The sequence below is a fragment of the Engystomops pustulosus genome, chromosome 7 (assembly GCF_040894005.1).
Source record: "Engystomops pustulosus chromosome 7, aEngPut4.maternal, whole genome shotgun sequence".
NCBI lineage: Eukaryota > Metazoa > Chordata > Amphibia > Anura > Leptodactylidae > Engystomops > Engystomops pustulosus.
Genome location: NC_092417.1, coordinates 60,296,156 through 60,314,295, shown reverse-complemented (window position 1 = coordinate 60,314,295; position 18,140 = coordinate 60,296,156). Strand labels below are relative to the sequence as shown.

Here is an 18,140-nt window from a genome sequence, read left to right as displayed (position 1 = left end):
AGTTGAGTATCTTTACAAAGGCTTCAAAGCTGTGTTTATCCCCTTCCCATAAGATTAGCACGTCGTCTATGAAACGACCCCAAAATTGTATGTGATTGGTGTTAGGTTCCAGAATTTCAGAAAAGACTATGGTTGCTTCCCACCACCCAAGAAATAAATTTGCGTAGTTGGGGGCACATGCTGTGCCCATGACAGTTCCCCTGATCTGCCAAAAGAAAGTGTCTTCAAACAAAAAATAATTGTGTTTCAACACAAATTCGAGAAGTGATAACGTAAACCGGTTGTGTGCTTGGTATTATGTTCCCCATGTGGATACGAAAAATGAGACTGCTTTTAAAGCTAAGTCATGATAAATATTGCTATAAAGGGCCTCTACATCAAGTGAAGCCAATAGAGTGTTCGAAGATATTTGAATGTCCTGCAAGCGAGAGATGGTGTCCTTAGTGTCCCTAAGGTATGAAGGAAGACTTTCGACAAAGGGTGCCAAGATTTTATCAATGAAAGTACTGGGATTCTGTGTGAGGTTATCATTCCCCGAGACAATGGGTCTCCCTGGCACGGGGAAGCGTTTCTTATGCACTTTGGGAAGTGCATAGAAAGTCGCAATGGTAGGTGATGGATTAAACATAAACGAATATTCATGTTTCGATATTAGTCCCTGCTGCAGAGCGTCATCAAGGATGATCTTTAGTTCGCCCAAAAAGGTGTCCGTGGGGTTCCTCTCCAGTCTGGTGTAAGTCTCTGTGTCATTTAAAAGTCTTCTAGTCATGTCAATATAGTCTTTTTTGTCCTGTATGACATTATTACCGCCTTTGTCGGAAGGCTTTATAACTATGTTGGAATTCTCCTTCAGCTCCATTAATGCCGACTGTTCATTAGGGGTTAGATTTGATGCAATCTTGCTTTTGGACAGTTTCAAATTTTTGTTATCTGCCGTGACCAGTTTCACATATCAATGTGTTGGTATTGTGAAAATGTAGGTGTTGTTTTGGACCGAGGTTTAAGATTGGTGAATGGTCCTGTAAGTAAGGGCAGATCGTCCGTAGTAGTACTTCCATCTATGGGTCCCCTTTCATTTTCTAAAAGTAAATCTTCTAGGGCAGCGATGGCGAACCTATGGCACGCGTGCCAGAGAGGGCACGCAGAGCCCTCACTGCTGGCACGCGCCCCATCCTCCTAACCACTGCCAGGTGCGGACAACCACTGTCCACACCTGGTTGTCATGGCTGCGCTCCGATACTGCTAACGGCCATGACAGAGCAGGGTGCTGACACTTCCTGCTCTGTCACTCCAATCACAGCAGCGCACAAGACGGTAAGCGTCCCAGCGCTGGCAGCATAGTGATGTCATTACGCTGCCAGCGCTGGGCACCTTACTCCGTGTGCGCTGCAGTGATCAGCCGGAGGAACGCCGAGCCTGAGGTGAGTTTTTTTTTTTTTTAACTCAGCGCATCCACGGGGCATAGATCAGCAGGAGGCTGATTTCCTGCCCGCTCCCGCCCCTCCCCTCCACTAAGCAACCGGCCCGAAACTCACTGCGCCGCTACCACAAGCCCCCGTGCCCGAACCCCAGCCCGCTATCGCACCCCTTCCCCCCCCCCCGCCCAAACTCCGCCCACTACTGCAATTTGCCTGCCCGAACTCCGGCCGCTCTCACTAAACCCCCCCCCCCCAACTCCGGTCACTGCCCCGCATCACCCCCTCCCCTGGAACTCATGCCTCATAACCCCATTGCCCCGAACTCCAGATGCTGCATTACCCCCCCCCCAGCCCTAACTCTGGCCGCCCACCCTCTGCCCATCTACCCTACTGACCCCCCCGGAACAACAGACACCTGAACTTCTGCCCGCCAGCATGGCCGCCACCTTGGACAACCAAAGAGTAAGTAACATGTATTTCTATGTATGTATTTATGTATATGCATATTATATTATATATTTATACCTGTGCATTTATATATATATACCTGTGTGAGGGCTTATTTTTTGCGTAACATATTTTACTTCTCATTTACTATTCCATGTCGTGTACTGGGAAGCTGTAGATTTTAATACTTTCGCTGTGCGCTCCAAATCATTTGTCTCCTTTATTCTTTGGTTCGGTCCTATCACAGTGATACCAGATTTGTAGGTTTTATTGTGTTTTAATACTTTTTCAATAATTAAAACAGTGTACGAAAAAGAAAATAGTTTCGCCATCTTGTGACGCTAATAACTTTAGTGCACGGAGCTGGGGAGGGGTGATTTTTTCTTAATGAGCCGTTGTTTTCATTGTTACCATTTTGAGGACTGCGTGACCTTTTGATAACTTTTTATTACTCTTTTATGTGATGTAAAATGGTGTAAAAGTGGCGTTTCAGTGTGTATAGGACTGCTGGAATCCGAGCTCAGGCAGTCCTGTGTAAATTGATTCTAAACTAAACCGTCAGTTTTCTGGTTAAATTGCCGTACTGGCACTTTGCCATAAGTAATTAGGTTTTGGGTTGCAGTTTGGGCACTCAGTCTCTAAAAGGTTCGCCATCACTGTTCTAGGGCCTCTAGTGCCTCTTCCTCTCTGCCTCTTGCAGTGCAAGTTTGCGGGCAAAGAGAGATTCACATCCTTTACCCGTGAAGTGATCAAAATGTGGTATAGGGGTGAAGGATAAGCCTCTTTTTAGGAGGCTTAATTGGGTCTTCCGTAAGGTTATAAGAAGACAGATTGTATATTTGTAACTCAGATGAATCTACGTTTGGCTCTTCGGATTCCAGCGTTCTCGCTGTCCTTGAGCCTGCGTCCCTAAAAAAATTGTAGCTGTTGGTATCAGAGTGTGGGCGGGGGGGGGGGGGGGGGGCTGTCAAGATCATATTTTTCGAGGGAGTTTGTGTGTTGGATAAAGTTCCTACAATGCTCCAATAGAGCACCAATGATTTTTCAAATCTGCCTGTGTCACGATATGCAGTTATAACTTTGAAACACTTTATCTTACCAAGTTTATTTTCAGACTGTATTTTCATGACACGTTTTACTTCACATTATTGCTATATTTTAGTTGAAATATATTCCCTTCATGTTTGACCATGGTGCCTAAAGGTTAAACAGCCGGGATCGTGACTATCAGGCTCAGAAGCAGAGCAGACGTTAGGGAACGTCATGGTGGCCGAAACAGAAGGTCACCATGATGCTCCCTAATGTCACGGTAGCTTAAGGTGTTAAAAAAAAATCCCCTCTTTCTTAAAAAAGCATGAAGGGCACAGTCTTGCAAAATATGTATGCACGTAGATGAATAAATAAAAGGTACATAAGTCAGATAATTTTCATTTCCATATTTATTACCATTTGCTTTTAGAAAGAACACTAATTTTATAAATTAAAAACTTTTTAAAAGTTTCTCAGTTATAATAATTACATTTGTAAATGGTACTACAAAATGTTCTATAATTTTGCTTGTAACCTATGGGTAAAATGACATGATTAGCACTTGTTAACCTTATCCCAGCAGGCTCTGGGATGCTGATTTGACAAGCAGGTATTTCACAATAATAACTTTTGTGACCCATTAAGATATCTATAACATATAAAAAACAAAAGTAGTTCTTTCTGTGATTTATATATTTAGCATGAAAATGAGTGCCACTGTCATTCTGCCATATTTAGTTATGTGCATGCTATTAATCTCCATATAGTATATGTTTCATATAGTATTTGAATCGAATACATTTACTTTCTCTGTATTGCCATACCTGGCACCTCACTCTATCCTATAAAGATAACATCTACTATCTAATCCTAATCATACCAGTTGTTGGCCACTGGTTGTTGACCATACTCTTTGTTGGCCACGACTAGGCTTATTTATGGTTTCATCAGAAGTTTGTTTTTTCTACTCCGATAAGATCTTAGCAACACACTCTGTCCTGTAGAGATAACATCTATTATCTAATCCTAATCATAGCAGTTGGTGTTTCACACTCTCCATGGTGTTTGCATAAGAACTAGTCACAGAAATCAAGCAGTGACTCATCTTCTTTTAGAGAACATTCTCAATGGTGGCCAAGAAGTGCCCCCAATTTCACATCAGATTGTTGAGGTCTGCTAATGTGTATGTTGACACTTGCCATTTTGTTCCTGTACAGGTGTCCTTGTATTTTATTTTAACCCCCCCCCCCCCCAACTTTTCTGTAGCCACTGGTATCCAGGCCATATTTCTTTAACCACTTGGCCATCATGCTTTATTGGACTTGCCTTACTTATCCACTTAGATAATTAGACTCTCATTTAGGACATGTATAAGAAGGATTGTGCTGTCTATGATTAAAAGTACAAACTCAATCACCTTGAGTGAACATTGTATGATTAGCCTAAAAAACTAGATGACATGCAGTGACAAACAACCACACAGTTGAATACCCCACTGTCTAATTATGTGTGTGTATATGTTCATAAATAAATAATGTTGATTAAGTAAAATTAGTAGCATTCACAAGTTTCACTGTCTTTTACAACTGACCTCTTTCCTATAATCCCTGTGAAGATATGTTGACCCTTAGCTTTTTTAACTTTTCAAGTAATACCTTTTCTCATAGTTGGAAAATTGCTCCATTCCCTTCAGTGTGACTAATGAAGATAGCTGAGCTCTGTACTCCTGTAGTCCCCGAGGACTATTGTAATGTGCTACCTACCTCTCACATCACAACAACTGGTTGGCCACACATGGTAAATGATAGCAAATACTTCTACTGACCAAATATCACAAAATCTTTTCAAAGATGGTCATGCTAAGATGCTTGTGTAAATATATGGTCAAGAAGAACTGTTAAGATGGACACATCTGATTCCTAAATTCTTATTGACCTCCCAACATAACTTCACCAGGTGCAGCTTCGTGGACGGATGGTACCTTGGTTTCTCAGACAAGAATACATGTACCATGCAAGTAATATCTAGCATTCGGTAGATTTCCTCTATACACTGTGCTAAAAGACAGTGCATTCTCTCCACGAGTATTAGCCTCTTTCTTAGTCAACTTCCAAAGTCTTAGCTACAGCAAGAAACAGTAGGCAACTCTTCAGATTACAATGCACTTTTAATGCTCTCCTCTAGAAGTTGGCTCGGGCTGTTGCTTGTAGAGTGAATCCTGCTGCAAAGTCTATGTACATGGGTGTGAAATCTTGATGTCCTACAGATGATAAAAATCCATGGATCTACTATGGAATTCATTGAGAGAAACCTCAAGACTACAAGATCGGCATATTCATTTTTCCCTTCTGTAAATGCTCCAATGTAGACTCGGAACTGGGGAGAAAAAGATAGAAACGTATTAATGGAGTTTATTGAGCAATCATTGGAAATATTTTTTTTTAGGAAACACAGTTTTAACTATAGTGCCATTATTTCCTTAATTACAGACTAGGATTACATCTATTAGCCCATAGAGGAACCCTTATCTATTAACCCTATCAGAAATCAAAGCTCATGTTGTGGAAAGACCCCTGTGACTCCCCTTAAACAGAAGACTTGGCTGACAGACATTATGTATAACAGTCTTGTAATCAATAATAACTATGTGACACTGTAAATTCTCTACTGTACATTCAGGCCTAATGGACATCTGATGTTATCCAGGACCCGGTTCCATAATTCATGGTTTGCTTATTGAAGGAATATGAATAGATGTACAGCTGCCAACAGGTGACACTGCTATGTTCTTCCAAGAAAAACAGTAATGAATACAAGAATAACTTCATCAGTTATGTTATTTGAGCCTGTTGGAACAGGCTATGGTAACATGTTTTGCTAAACAGGAATTTCTTAAGGCAATAGGATCAAGTTATTCAATAGTAAGTGAACAGATAGATACACATAATAAGTTTACAGACAGACAAACAGTGCTGCCAATGCTGATTGTGAATTGATAGACTTTGGTTTGGAGAAGTCCCTGCCAAGTCATACATGTTTCTTCATATTGTCTTTACTTGTAACTGGGTTTTCCAACAAATTTCTGTGGAACTCATTAATAGTTTACTGAATTGGCTTCTTTTATATTGTCTCTCATATCTTTACCAATATAGATACCTATTTAAATGGGAGAGGGGTTTATATGTGGTACTGTATGGTGACGATGTAGATGGGGCATGATTTAAATAAAACTTGGGGGGGGGGGGTAAATCTGTATATAGGTGGCTGTATATAATTAAACTATTGGAGAGATTTGGTATACAGGGGCCAGATTTTAATTAAACTATTGAAGCTATTTATAATTCAATTAGGGGAGAGGAGCTTTTTACAAATCAGGAGGATGCAGTATATATATAATTATTTATATGTATATATATCTGTGGTATTTTATGGGTGCAGTCATGGCCACCTCTAGGAATTTTGGGGCCCCTGACTGGGAAAATTTAGTGTCCCCTACCACCACATACATTACATTGCAAACATATCGACTTTGAATTATATATCATTTAGTTTGGGTTGCGTAGGACTCACAAGAGTATTAGCCATGATAAAATCGCCACCCATTCAGCACTGATATTATATACAGACGGTCCCCTACTTAAGAACACCTGACTTACTTAAGAACACCTGACCCCTAGTTACAAATGGACCTCTGGATGTTGGTAATTTACAGTACTTTTGCCTTAGGCTACAATGATCAGCTATAACAGTTATCACAGGTGTCTGTAATGAACCTTTATTGTTAATCCTGGCTCTTATGACAGCCCAACATTTTTAAAAACCCATTGTCACAGAGACCAAAAAATTTCTCTGGAGTTACAATGATAAACTATACAAATTCAACTTAAGAACAAACCTACGTTCCCCGGGGACCGCCTCTATATATTTAAGCTAGGCGGTGCAGCATAATGATCCTGCCTGTCATAGAATTCCACTTTATACTAGCAACCATGCAGCTTGAGAGGTCACTAGTTGTAGCGAGTGTGCGGGTGCAGGGCAGGAACGCCCTGCCGTACTACCCTTCATGTCCCTCCACACCCACTTGTGTGGAAATGGTGTAAAAGGGGACATAATCGCAATTACTGATGGTGTGAAATGTAATTGAGATGATTTCAGGGCTTTTATGTAAGAAAACTAGTGTGCCTTGATAAATCTCTGCACCTGTATTAGACCCTAGCAGAGGCAGTGCAATATATTTCTAACACACTAAAAACGCGCGTTTTCTGTGCGTGCTTTTGCATTACAGAACTTGCATTGCTCTCTGACCCATTGTAATCAATGGGCTTTTTCAGACTTTTTTTCGGCATGCTCTACTTTTGCAAGTCACGCGCATGAAAAAGGGACCATACAAGTCTATGGAGACGCATCAAAAATGCATTGCACTCTGAGACACATGCAAGTGCAATGCAAGTGCAATGCGTTTTTCACGCATCAATTGCCATAGAAAAGATAGAGCTCAGTCCTGAGTCCTTTTCACACGATTTATCTGCGCTTGAAAAACACATTGAAATTGCATTGAAAATCCGCGTGAAAAACTGAGACACTGAAAAAAAGTTTAAAAAATAAATAAATAAACATGCCAGGTTTCCATGTGTCCAAAAATGGCACAAAAAAATGTTCAAATTGACACTTTTTCTTAATTTTACCACACTTAAAAGTTGCAATAAAAGGTTGTACATTGTACAGTTCCAAAATGTTAGGGAAGATTTACATTTTTTAAATGTATTAAAACATAACAAACCTTTACAAATTTGGTATCTGTTTTATCATAGCAACCTAAAAAAATAACGGAGAGGTTTCATTTGTGGTTTACAGTAAAAGCCGGAATATGAAACCCTTAAGAAAATGGGGCTAATTTACTAAGGGCTCCACGGCCGCAATCACGCCGCCTTTCACGCGACAGAAATCGGGGAGCGTGGCCACCGGAAAACCTGACGAATTCGGAAAAACCACAGAATTTAAAAAACGAAATGTGTCGCAAAATCAATCACTCACATGCACCGAGAAGAACCAGGTGAACTCCGGCGGACCTAGGCACAGCAGCGACACCTGGTGGACATCGGGCGCACGAACTTAGTGAATCACCGGAAGACCCAAATCCTCGTCGGAGAACGCACTGCTGGATCGCGACTGGACCGGGTAAGTAAATCTGCCCCAATGCATATTTATTTCAGTTGCACTGCATTTGGATTTTTTTCCAGCTTCCCAGTGTACAACATGGAATATTAAATACTGACACTTGGAAGTGCAATGCATCCCACACATAGCAAGGCCTCTCACAGCTCTGTGAAGGGAAAATGGAAAGGTTACGGCTCTTGGAATAAGATTAAGATTTTAGAACTTTCATGGCCAAACCCCTTTAATGACCTGATGGTTAATATAGATGTTTTTATTTTCTTCATCCACAGGTGGAGGATCAAATTGTGCTATACATACTATTTATATACTACACATGGTAACAACTGCATTGTATATAACTGATTATTTCAGCTCTCACTATATACAGGGCAGCGGTTACTGCACCAGACTTTCCCTGTAATCACTACGATTGGTTCTTTCCTGTAGTCAATACCTGATAGATTCCGGAAAGAACCAATCAGGTCACCACAGGAAAAGTCTATAGGAAGTTTCATAAAGCAAGAAAACTGCCGGGAGCAGTGACAGCTCAGTATCACTCCTCCAGCACCCGGTCAATGCCCATCCCCCCACCCCATACCTACTTTAACCAGTAGCACCAGTAGTGATGGGTCAGTCGAGACCGAGGTGGCACAAAGTGGGAGCTGGCTCCCACCCGAGAGCTGAGCCATTTTCTGCAAATCCCATTAAAGAGGGTCAAGTCAGGCAAGAGGACTGCACTAGAGATGAGCGAGCACTAAAATGCTCGGGTACTCGTTATTCGAGACGAACTTTTCCCGATGCTCGAGTGCTCGTCTCGAATAACGAGCCCCATTGAAGTCAATGGGAGACTCGAGCATTTTTCAAGGGGACCAAGGCTCTGCACAGGGAAGCTTGGCCAAACACCTGGGAACCTCAGAAAAGGATGGAAACACCACGGAAATGGACAGGAAACAGCAGGGGCAGCATGCATGGATGCCTCTGAGGCTGCTTAATCGCACCATTATGCCAAAATTATGGGCAACAGCATGGCCATGACAGAGTGACAGAATGAAGCTAGATAGCATCTAAAACATCCAATAATTGACCCTGACACTATAGGGGACGGCATGCAGAGGCAGCGGCAGCAGGCTAGAGAGTGTCATGGCGACATACCCTAAATGGACTCAGGCTTCAAACCAATGGGTGGCAGAGAGGAACCAAAGGAGGTGAGCAAGAAGCGCTCAAATAATATCGGTACATGATAAAAGTTTGCCAGTATATTTTGTGGATTACACAGCAGGGTGGCGACAAAGTTAACATGGAAGCCATGAAAACAACCCAAAATTCTGCCTGACACAGCTCGTTTGATAAGGGGACCATGTATGGAGGCAGTGAACTAGTAGAAGATTAAAGGTGCTGCAGTTAAAACTATGTTAGTTGGATCTTGGGATGGAGCTGGCGCTCCGCAGCCAGACGAGCTTTCGCCAATCCAAGCCCCTGTCTCTAGGCTACTCCCCAAACAGCACTTCTAAGAACCTTTTGTATAAGATCAAGTGTAGTAGCGTTCTTATAAGTTTGGGATATGGCGGGTGAGGGGAATGTAAACAGATGCGCAAGAAGCGCTGAAATAATATTGGTAAATGATAAAAGTTTATTAGTATATTTTGTGGATAACACAGCTGGGTGGCGACAAAGTTAACAACTTTGATGTGGAATCCATGAAAACAACCCAAATTTCTGCCTGACACACCTCGTTTGATAAAGGGACGATGTATGGAGGCAGCTATATGGACGACTTTTGGAGGTAGCAATGGAGACAACGTGTGGAGGCTGCTATGGAGACAATTTAATTTGGATAGTGCCTGTATGTGGCAGTCCCAAAAATTTTTCAAACCAGAGGAGCAGGTAGGTGGCCCTCCAGAAAAATTGAATAGATTGAGTGCCTGTATGTGGCAGTCCCAAAAAGTTTTCAAACCAGAGGAGCAGGTAGGTGGCCCTCCAGAAAAATTGAATAGATTGAGTGCCTGTATGTGGCACTCCCAAAAATTGTTTAAAACAGAGGAACGGGTCGGTGGCCCTCCAGAAGAATTGAATAGATTGAGTGCCTGTATGTGGCACTCCCAAAAATTGTTTAAAACAGAGGACCGGGTCGGTGGCCCTCCAGAAAAATTAAATGCATAAAGTACTATAGCTAGAGCCAGTGGGCCCTGTCAAAAAATAGCCAGTTTCCTCTGCTTTACTGTACAAAGAGGAGGAGAAGGAGGAAAATGAGGAGGAGGAGGAGTGGATCAATTATTCAGGTTGAGCTTCCTTCACCTGGTGGAGATTGGAAATTATGAGAAATCCAGGCTTTATTCACCTTAATAAGCGTCAGTCTGTCAGCGCTGTCAGTCGACAGGCGTGTACGCTTATCGGTGATGATGCCACCAGCTGCACTGAAAACCCGCTCGGACAAGACGCTAGCGGCAGGGCAGGCAAGAACCTCCAAGGCGTACAGCGCCAGTTCGTGCCACATGTCCAGCTTTGAAACCCAGTAGTTGTAGGGAGCTGTGTGATCATTTAGGACGATGGTATGGTCAGCTACGTACTCCCTCACCATCTTTCTGTAAATATCAGCCCTACTCTGCCGAGACTGGGGACAGGTGACAGTGTCTTGCTGGGGTGACATAAAGCTGGCAAAAGCCTTGTAAAGCGTACCCTTGCCAGTGCTGGACAAGCTGCCTGCTCGCCTACTCTCCCTCGCTACTTGTCCCGCAGAACTACGCACTCTGCCGCTAGCGCTGTCAGAAGGGAAATACTGTTTCAGCTTGTGCACCAGGGCCTGCTGGTATTCATGCATTCTCACACTCCTTTCCTCTGCAGGGATGAGAGTGGAAAGATTTTGCTTGTACCGTGGGTCCAGGAGAGTGAACACCCAGTAATCGGTGCTGGAATAAATTCTTTGAACGCGAGGGTCACGGGATAGGCAGCCTAGCATGAAATCTGCCATATGCGCCAGAGTACCAACGCGTAAAAATTCACTCCCCTCACTGGCCTGACTGTCCATTTCCTCCTCCTCCAACTCCTCCAACTCCTCTTCTTCTGCCCATACACGCTGAACAGTGAAGGACTCAACAATGGTCCCCTCTTGTGTCTCGCCAACATTCTCCTCCTCTTCCTCCTCATCCTCCTCCACCTCCACCTCCTCCGATATGCGCTGAGAAACAGACCTAAGGGTGCTTTGGCTATCAACAAGGGAATCTTCTTCCCCCGTCTCTTGTGACGAGCGCAAAGCTTCCGACTTCATGCTGATCAGAGAGTTTTTCAACAGGCCAAGCAGCGGGATGGTGAGGCTGATGATGGCGGCATCGCCACTGACCATCTGTGTTGACTCCTCAAAGTTACTCAGCACCTGACAGATATCAGACATCCACGTCCACTCCTCATTGTAGACTTGAGGAAGCTGACTGACCTGACTACCAGTTCTGGTGGAAGTTGACATCTGGCAGTCTACAATCGCTCGGCGCTGCTGGTAAACTCTGGATAACATGGTCAGTGTTGAATTCCACCTCGTGGGCACGTCGCACAACAGTCGGTGAGCGGGCAGTTGGAGGCGGCGCTGCGCTGCCCTGAGAGTGGCAGCATCTGTGCTGGACTTCCTGAAATGCGCACAGATGCGGCGCACCTTCGTGAGCAAATCAGACAGATTGGGGTATGTCTTGAGGAAACGCTGAACTATCGGATTTAACACATGGGCCAGGCATGGCACATGTGTCAGTCTGCCGAGTTGCAGAGCCGCCACCAGGTTACGGCCGTTGTCACACACAACCATGCCTGGCTTCAGGTTCAGCGGTGCCAGCCACAGATCAGTCTGCGCCGTGATGCCCTGTAATAGTTCTTGGGCGGTGTGCCTTTTATCGCCTAGGCTCAGCAGTTTGAGCACCGCCTGCTGTCGCTTAGCGACGGCACTGCTGCTGTGCCTAGAGCTACCGACTGATGGCGCCGTGCCCACGGATGGTAGTTCGGAGGAGGAGGTGGAGGAGGGGTGGGAGGAGGAGGAGGCATAGTAGGCCTGAAACACCTGGACCGAGGTAGGCCCCGCAATCCTCGGCGTCGGCAGTATATGACCAGCCCCAGGGTCAGACTCGGTCCCAGCCTCCACCAAGTTAACCCAATGTGCCGTCAGCGATATATAGTGGCCCTGCCCGGCAGCACTCGTCCACTTGTCCGTGGTCAGGTGGACCTTGTCAGAAACGGCGTTGGTCAGGGTACGGGTGATGTTGTCTGACACGTGCTGGTGCAGGGCTGGGACGGCACACCGGGAAAAGTAGTGGCGGCTGGGGACCGAATACCGAGGGGCGGCCGCCGCCATGAGGTTGCGAAAGGCCTCGGTCTCTACTAGCCTATAGGGCAGCATCTCCAGGCTAAGCAATCTGGAGATGTGGATATTAAGGGCTTGGGCGTGCGGGTGGGTTGCACTATATTTGCGTTTCCGCTCCAGCGTCTGGGGTATGGAGAGCTGAACGCTGGTGGATGCTGTGGAGGATCGTGGAGGCGACGATGGGGTTTTTGTGGCAGGGTCCTGGGCAGGGGACTGACTATCAGCTGACACAGGGGAAGGAGCAGTGGTGTGCACGGCCTGAGGTGAACGGGCTTGTTGCCACTGAGTGGGGTGTTTAGCATTCATATGCCTGCGCATACTGGTGGTAGTTAAGCTAGTAGTGGTGGAACCCCTGCTGAGCCTGGTTTGGCAAATGTTGCACACCACAGTCCGTCGGTCATCCGGTGTTTCCTTAAAGAACCTCCAGACTTCTGAAAATCTAGCCCTCGCCGCAAGAGCCCTCGCCACGGGAGCTTCACTAGTTGACACATTTGGCGCTGATGCACCAGCTCTGGCCCTGCCTCTCCGTCTGGCCCCACCACTGCCTCTTCCAACCTGTTCTGGTCGAGGACTTTCCTCCGTCTCAGAAGCACTGTGTTCACCCGGCCTATCAACCCAGCTTGGGTCTGTCACCTCATCATCCTCCGATCCCTCAGTCTGCTCCCCCCTCGGACTTCCTGCCCTGACAACAACTTCCCCACTGTCTGACAACCGTGTCTCCTCATCGTCGGACACCTCTTTACACACTTCCACTACGTCAAGAAGGTCATCATCACCCACAGACTGTGACTGGTGGAAAACCTGGGCATCGGAAAATTGCTCAGCAGCAACCGGACAAGTGGTTTGTGACTGTGGGAAGGGTCCAGAAAACAGTTCCTCAGAGTATGCCGGTTCAAATGCCAAATTTTCCTGGGAGGGGGCAGACTGGGCGGGAGGAGGCTGAGGGGCAGGAGCTGGAGGAGTGGCGATTTCGGTGACATGGGTGGACTGCGTGGAAGACTGACTGGTGGACAAATTGCTCGAAGCATTGTCGGCAATCCACGACATCACCTGTTCGCACTGTTCTGGCCTCAACAGTGCTCTACCACGAGTCCCAGTAACTTCAGACATGAACCTAGGGAGTGTAGCTCTGCGGCGTTCCCCTGCTCCCTCATAAGCAGGTGGTGTCTCACCCCGGCCAGGACCACGGCCTCTGACCCCTGCAGTAGTTGGACGCCCACGTCCCCGCCCTCGTCCTCTACCCCTAGCCCTCGGGTTAAACATTTTTAAAATGAGAGTTATAACTTTAATTTTTTTTTAACTTTTTTTTGTGTTTTTTTTTTTTTTTGTGTTTTTGAGTTTTTAAAAACAAACAATGCTATCCTATAGCTATGGCTATTTTCTAGCCAAGTATGAAAGCACACTACTATGCCAGATGAGATGACGCAGAGTTATGAAACAAAATAAACGTAAAATAAAAAAGGAAAAATGGCAGACTGTGCCTAATTGAAATCCAACCCCTACTAAATTTTCCCACTTCGGTCTTTGCAATGGATATGTGCGTCACTAAGCGCAAAACACAGCGGTCGCAAGTCTCACTACAAATTGCTCACAATTTGCTAGTAGATGCACTGCAGCAAGTACAGCCACCAGCAGATCAACCAGAAATCAAATATATATAACGCTACTGTAGGCGTAAGTAAGCCGTTTAGATTCTCCTATGGCTATTTTCTAGCCAAGTATGAAAGCACACTACTATGCCAGATGAGATGACGCAGAGTTATGAAACAAAATAAACGTAAAATAAAAAAGGAAAAATGGCAGACTGTGCCTAATTGAAATCCAACCCCTACTAAATTTTCCCACTTCGGTCTTTGCAATGGATATGTGCGTCACTAAGCGCAAAACACAGCGGTCGCAAGTCTCACTACAAATTGCTCACAATTGGCTAGTAGATGCACTGCAGCAAGTACAGCCACCAGCAGATCAACCAGAAATCAAATATATATAACGCTACTGTAGGCGTAAGTAAGCTGTTTGGATTCTCCTATGGCTATTTTCTAGCCAAGTATGAAAGCACACTACTATGCCAGATGAGATGACGCAGAGTTATGAAACAAAATAAACGTAAAATAAAAAAGGAAAAATGGCAGACTGTGCCTAATTGAAATCCAACCCCTACTAAATTTTCCCACTTCGGTCTTTGCAATGGATATGTGCGTCACTAAGCGCAAAACACAGCGGTCGCAAGTCTCACTACAAATTGCTCACAATTTGCTAGTAGATGCACTGCAGCAAGTACAGCCACCAGCAGATCAACCAGAAATCAAATATATATAACGCTACTGTAGGCGTAAGTAAGCCGTTTAGATTCTCCTATGGCTATTTTCTAGCCAAGTATGAAAGCACACTACTATGCCAGATGAGATGACGCAGAGTTATGAAACAAAATAAACGTAAAATAAAAAAGGAAAAATGGCAGACTGTGCCTAATTGAAATCCAACCCCTACTAAATTTTCCCACTTCGGTCTTTGCAATGGATATGTGCGTCACTAAGCGCAAAACACAGCGGTCGCAAGTCTCACTACAAATTGCTCACAATTTGCTAGTAGATGCACTGCAGCAAGTACAGCCACCAGCAGATCAACCAGAAATCAAATATATATAACGCTACTGTAGGCGTAAGTAAGCCGTTTAGATTCTCCTATGGCTATTTTCTAGCCAAGTATGAAAGCACACTACTATGCCAGATGAGATGACGCAGAGTTATGAAACAAAATAAACGTAAAATAAAAAAGGAAAAATGGCAGACTGTGCCTAATTGAAATCCAACCCCTACTAAATTTTCCCACTTCGGTCTTTGCAATGGATATGTGCGTCACTAAGCGCAAAACACAGCGGTCGCAAGTCTCACTACAAATTGCTCACAATTTGCTAGTAGATGCACTGCAGCAAGTACAGCCACCAGCAGATCAACCAGAAATCAAATATATATAACGCTACTGTAGGCGTAAGTAAGCCGTTTAAATTCTCCTATGGCTATTTTCTAGCCAAGTATGAAAGCACACTACTATGCCAGATGAGATGACGCAGAGTTATGAAACAAAATAAACGTAAAATAAAAAAGGAAAAATGGCAGACTGTGCCTAATTGAAATCCAACCCCTACTAAATTTTCCCACTTCGGTCTTTGCAATGGATATGTGCGTCACTAAGCGCAAAACACACCGGTCGCAAGTCTCACTACAAATTGCTCACAATTGGCTAGTAGATGCACTGCAGCAAGTACAGCCACCAGCAGATCAACCAGAAATCAAATATATATAACGCTACTGTAGGCGTAAGTAAGCTGTTTGGATTCTCCTATGGCTATTTTCTAGCCAAGTATGAAAGCACACTACTATGCCAGATGAGATGACACTGAGTTATTAAAAAAATAAACGTAAAATAAAAAGTAAATGGCAGACTGTGCCTAATTGAAATCAAACCCCTAATAAATTTTCCCACTTTGGTGTTTGAGGTGGATATGTGTGTCACTAAGAGCTAAACACAACGGTAGCAAGTCCCCCTGCAAATTCCTCACAATATGGTACTAGCTGCAAATAAAATAAAAAAAGTAGAACGTTATTGTAGCCCTAAGAAGGGCTGTTGGGTTCTTGGAGAATCACTCCTGCCTAACAGTAAGCTAATAGAACACCCTAACGCTTTCCCTGACCAGCAGCAGCTCTCTCCCTAGCGGCATCCAGACACAGAATGATCCGAGCAGCGCGGGCAGCGGCTAGTCTATCCCAGGGTCACCTGATCTGGCCAGCCAACCACTGCTATCGACGTGTAAGGGTACCACGTCATGCTGGGTGGAGTGCAGAGTCTCCTGGCTTGTGATTGGCTCTGTTTCTGGCCGCCAAAAAGCAAAACGGCGGGAGCTGCCATTTTCTCGAGCGGGCGAAGTATTCATCCGAGCAACGAGCAGTTTCGAGTACGCTAATGCTCGACCGAGCATCAAGCTCGGACGATCATGTTCGCTCGTCTCTAGACTGCACGTGTCTCAGGTCTCTCGTCCTCCTCCCCTGCCCCGTCTCCCTCTCTAATTCTAATAAATTCACCCTACACTAGTTGGCTCTCAGCAGGGAGGGATAGCCAAGTAAACCACGGCCCTTTACAGCTGACTCTCCCAAAGAACAGAGACTCCCTATATTATATGAGCGAAGCCTAATGATCCAGTTCACTGAAAAGAGACTAACTTCCCATCACTAATTCAGAGATGACTCCGTTCTGGAAAAAAGGAGGTAGAGAGTGACTTTCAGGCCCCCTCTAGTGGGCGGGTCCTGTAACTTCCTCCCATGATGGCAGCCCTGGGGGCGGTGTGGAGATGTGTTGACAGGAGCTGAAGACATCTGGCAGCAAATTCAAAAGTCATGGCCGGCAGAAGTCAGAATAAAGTCCTCTTCTTGTCACCGGTGAGGTACTACATGCCACTAATGGCTTTTTTACTGACTGAGTACTAGCTCTTAAAGGACACCTGTCATCAGGTCTGTGTCACTTGTCCTGTCACTACTACCTGTTGGAGCAGCTCACAAGGATCCCATCCCAGCCTTTATCTAGTTATTTCATACATTAATCATTATAAAATCATCTATTTTTTATCATGTAAATGAGGCTGGTCACATGGTCAGAGGCAGTGATGTCACCGCTGTTACTCCTCCCCTCTCCTCCCCCTGCTCATGTGTGTAATGTATAGTAAAGCATGGCTAGTGTGTGTGCTGCATCTGCTGACATGCTGCATCCTCCTAATATACAGGTGAGAGACACAGACATCAGCTACACATGAATCTCACATGTTCTGCTGTAACATGGCTGCCTGGCGCTGCTGTATCTCTCCTAAACACACACACATGCACACACAGGCTGCAGGGGGCGTGGCCACCAGCACCAGGAAGCACATCATTATACAGGCTCACATCATTATACAGGCTGTCAGTCAAGCACTGGGGGTGTGGCTGTGCCTCCCACTCATGAATAGAGTGGACAGCTTGAATATGCTAATGCTTCATTCGACATTTCACAGGTCATTTGCATACAGCTTTAGGACCTCATTGCTTAGGTTTACAGGCATGTAGAGGGACAATGAAGGGGTAGAGGCAATGCTCTCTAATGGCAGTTTATGAAAATATATTTAGTTTAGGGGGGTTATTTTGCATGACGGGTTCTCTTTAACATGTGTAGTAGTGTAATTCACAGAGGGCCAGTGAGTCAGGTCTGAATTTTTTATGCTTACAAAAAATATTTTGGATGTTAGCCACAAATATATTCAGAAAACGTAAATATAACACCTGAACCCCTTAGCCCATAGAGGAATCACTTCTTTCATATTTAGTTTTTTTTATTTTTACATTTTTTACTTTATGATTGCCAAATTTGCTGCGGTTATAAACCACATGCCAGGGTGAAGTCATTTTGTACTTTCCAAAGAAGGCGTTTCTGTGGTTAGAACTGCTTTCCCAATGTGTTTACAGTAAGTGGTCTTAAAATAATAATTTTTAGATGGTAAACCATCTTTTGTGTTGGTACTGGCAGGGTTAATAACAAAAATGAAGAGATTCTCTGGAAATGTTTTTCATTAGGGAACTGTGACTATAATATTAATAAAAGCTGGTGGTAATATCAAAAAGATCTCATTATATTGGGAAATGATGCCCTCTTATTCAGGCCCTCTCTGGGAAGCTTATTACAGAGTCTAACGTGTGCCTTCACTTAATTTGGAAATAACTATC

The 18,140-nt window shown here is 44.5% G+C and overlaps 1 protein-coding gene across 1 annotated transcript in view; it reads right to left on the bottom strand.

The window, feature by feature from the left end:
- Positions 1–3,286: 3,286 nt before the first annotated feature.
- Positions 3,287–18,140, bottom strand: part of PTGDR (prostaglandin D2 receptor) — a 47,946-nt gene continuing 33,092 nt past the window's right edge. The window contains exon 2 of the mRNA XM_072116108.1: positions 3,287–5,270. Within this exon, the coding sequence (XP_071972209.1) occupies positions 5,049–5,270 (222 nt within the window). The 3' untranslated portion in view covers positions 3,287–5,048. The remainder of the gene's footprint in view (positions 5,271–18,140) is intronic.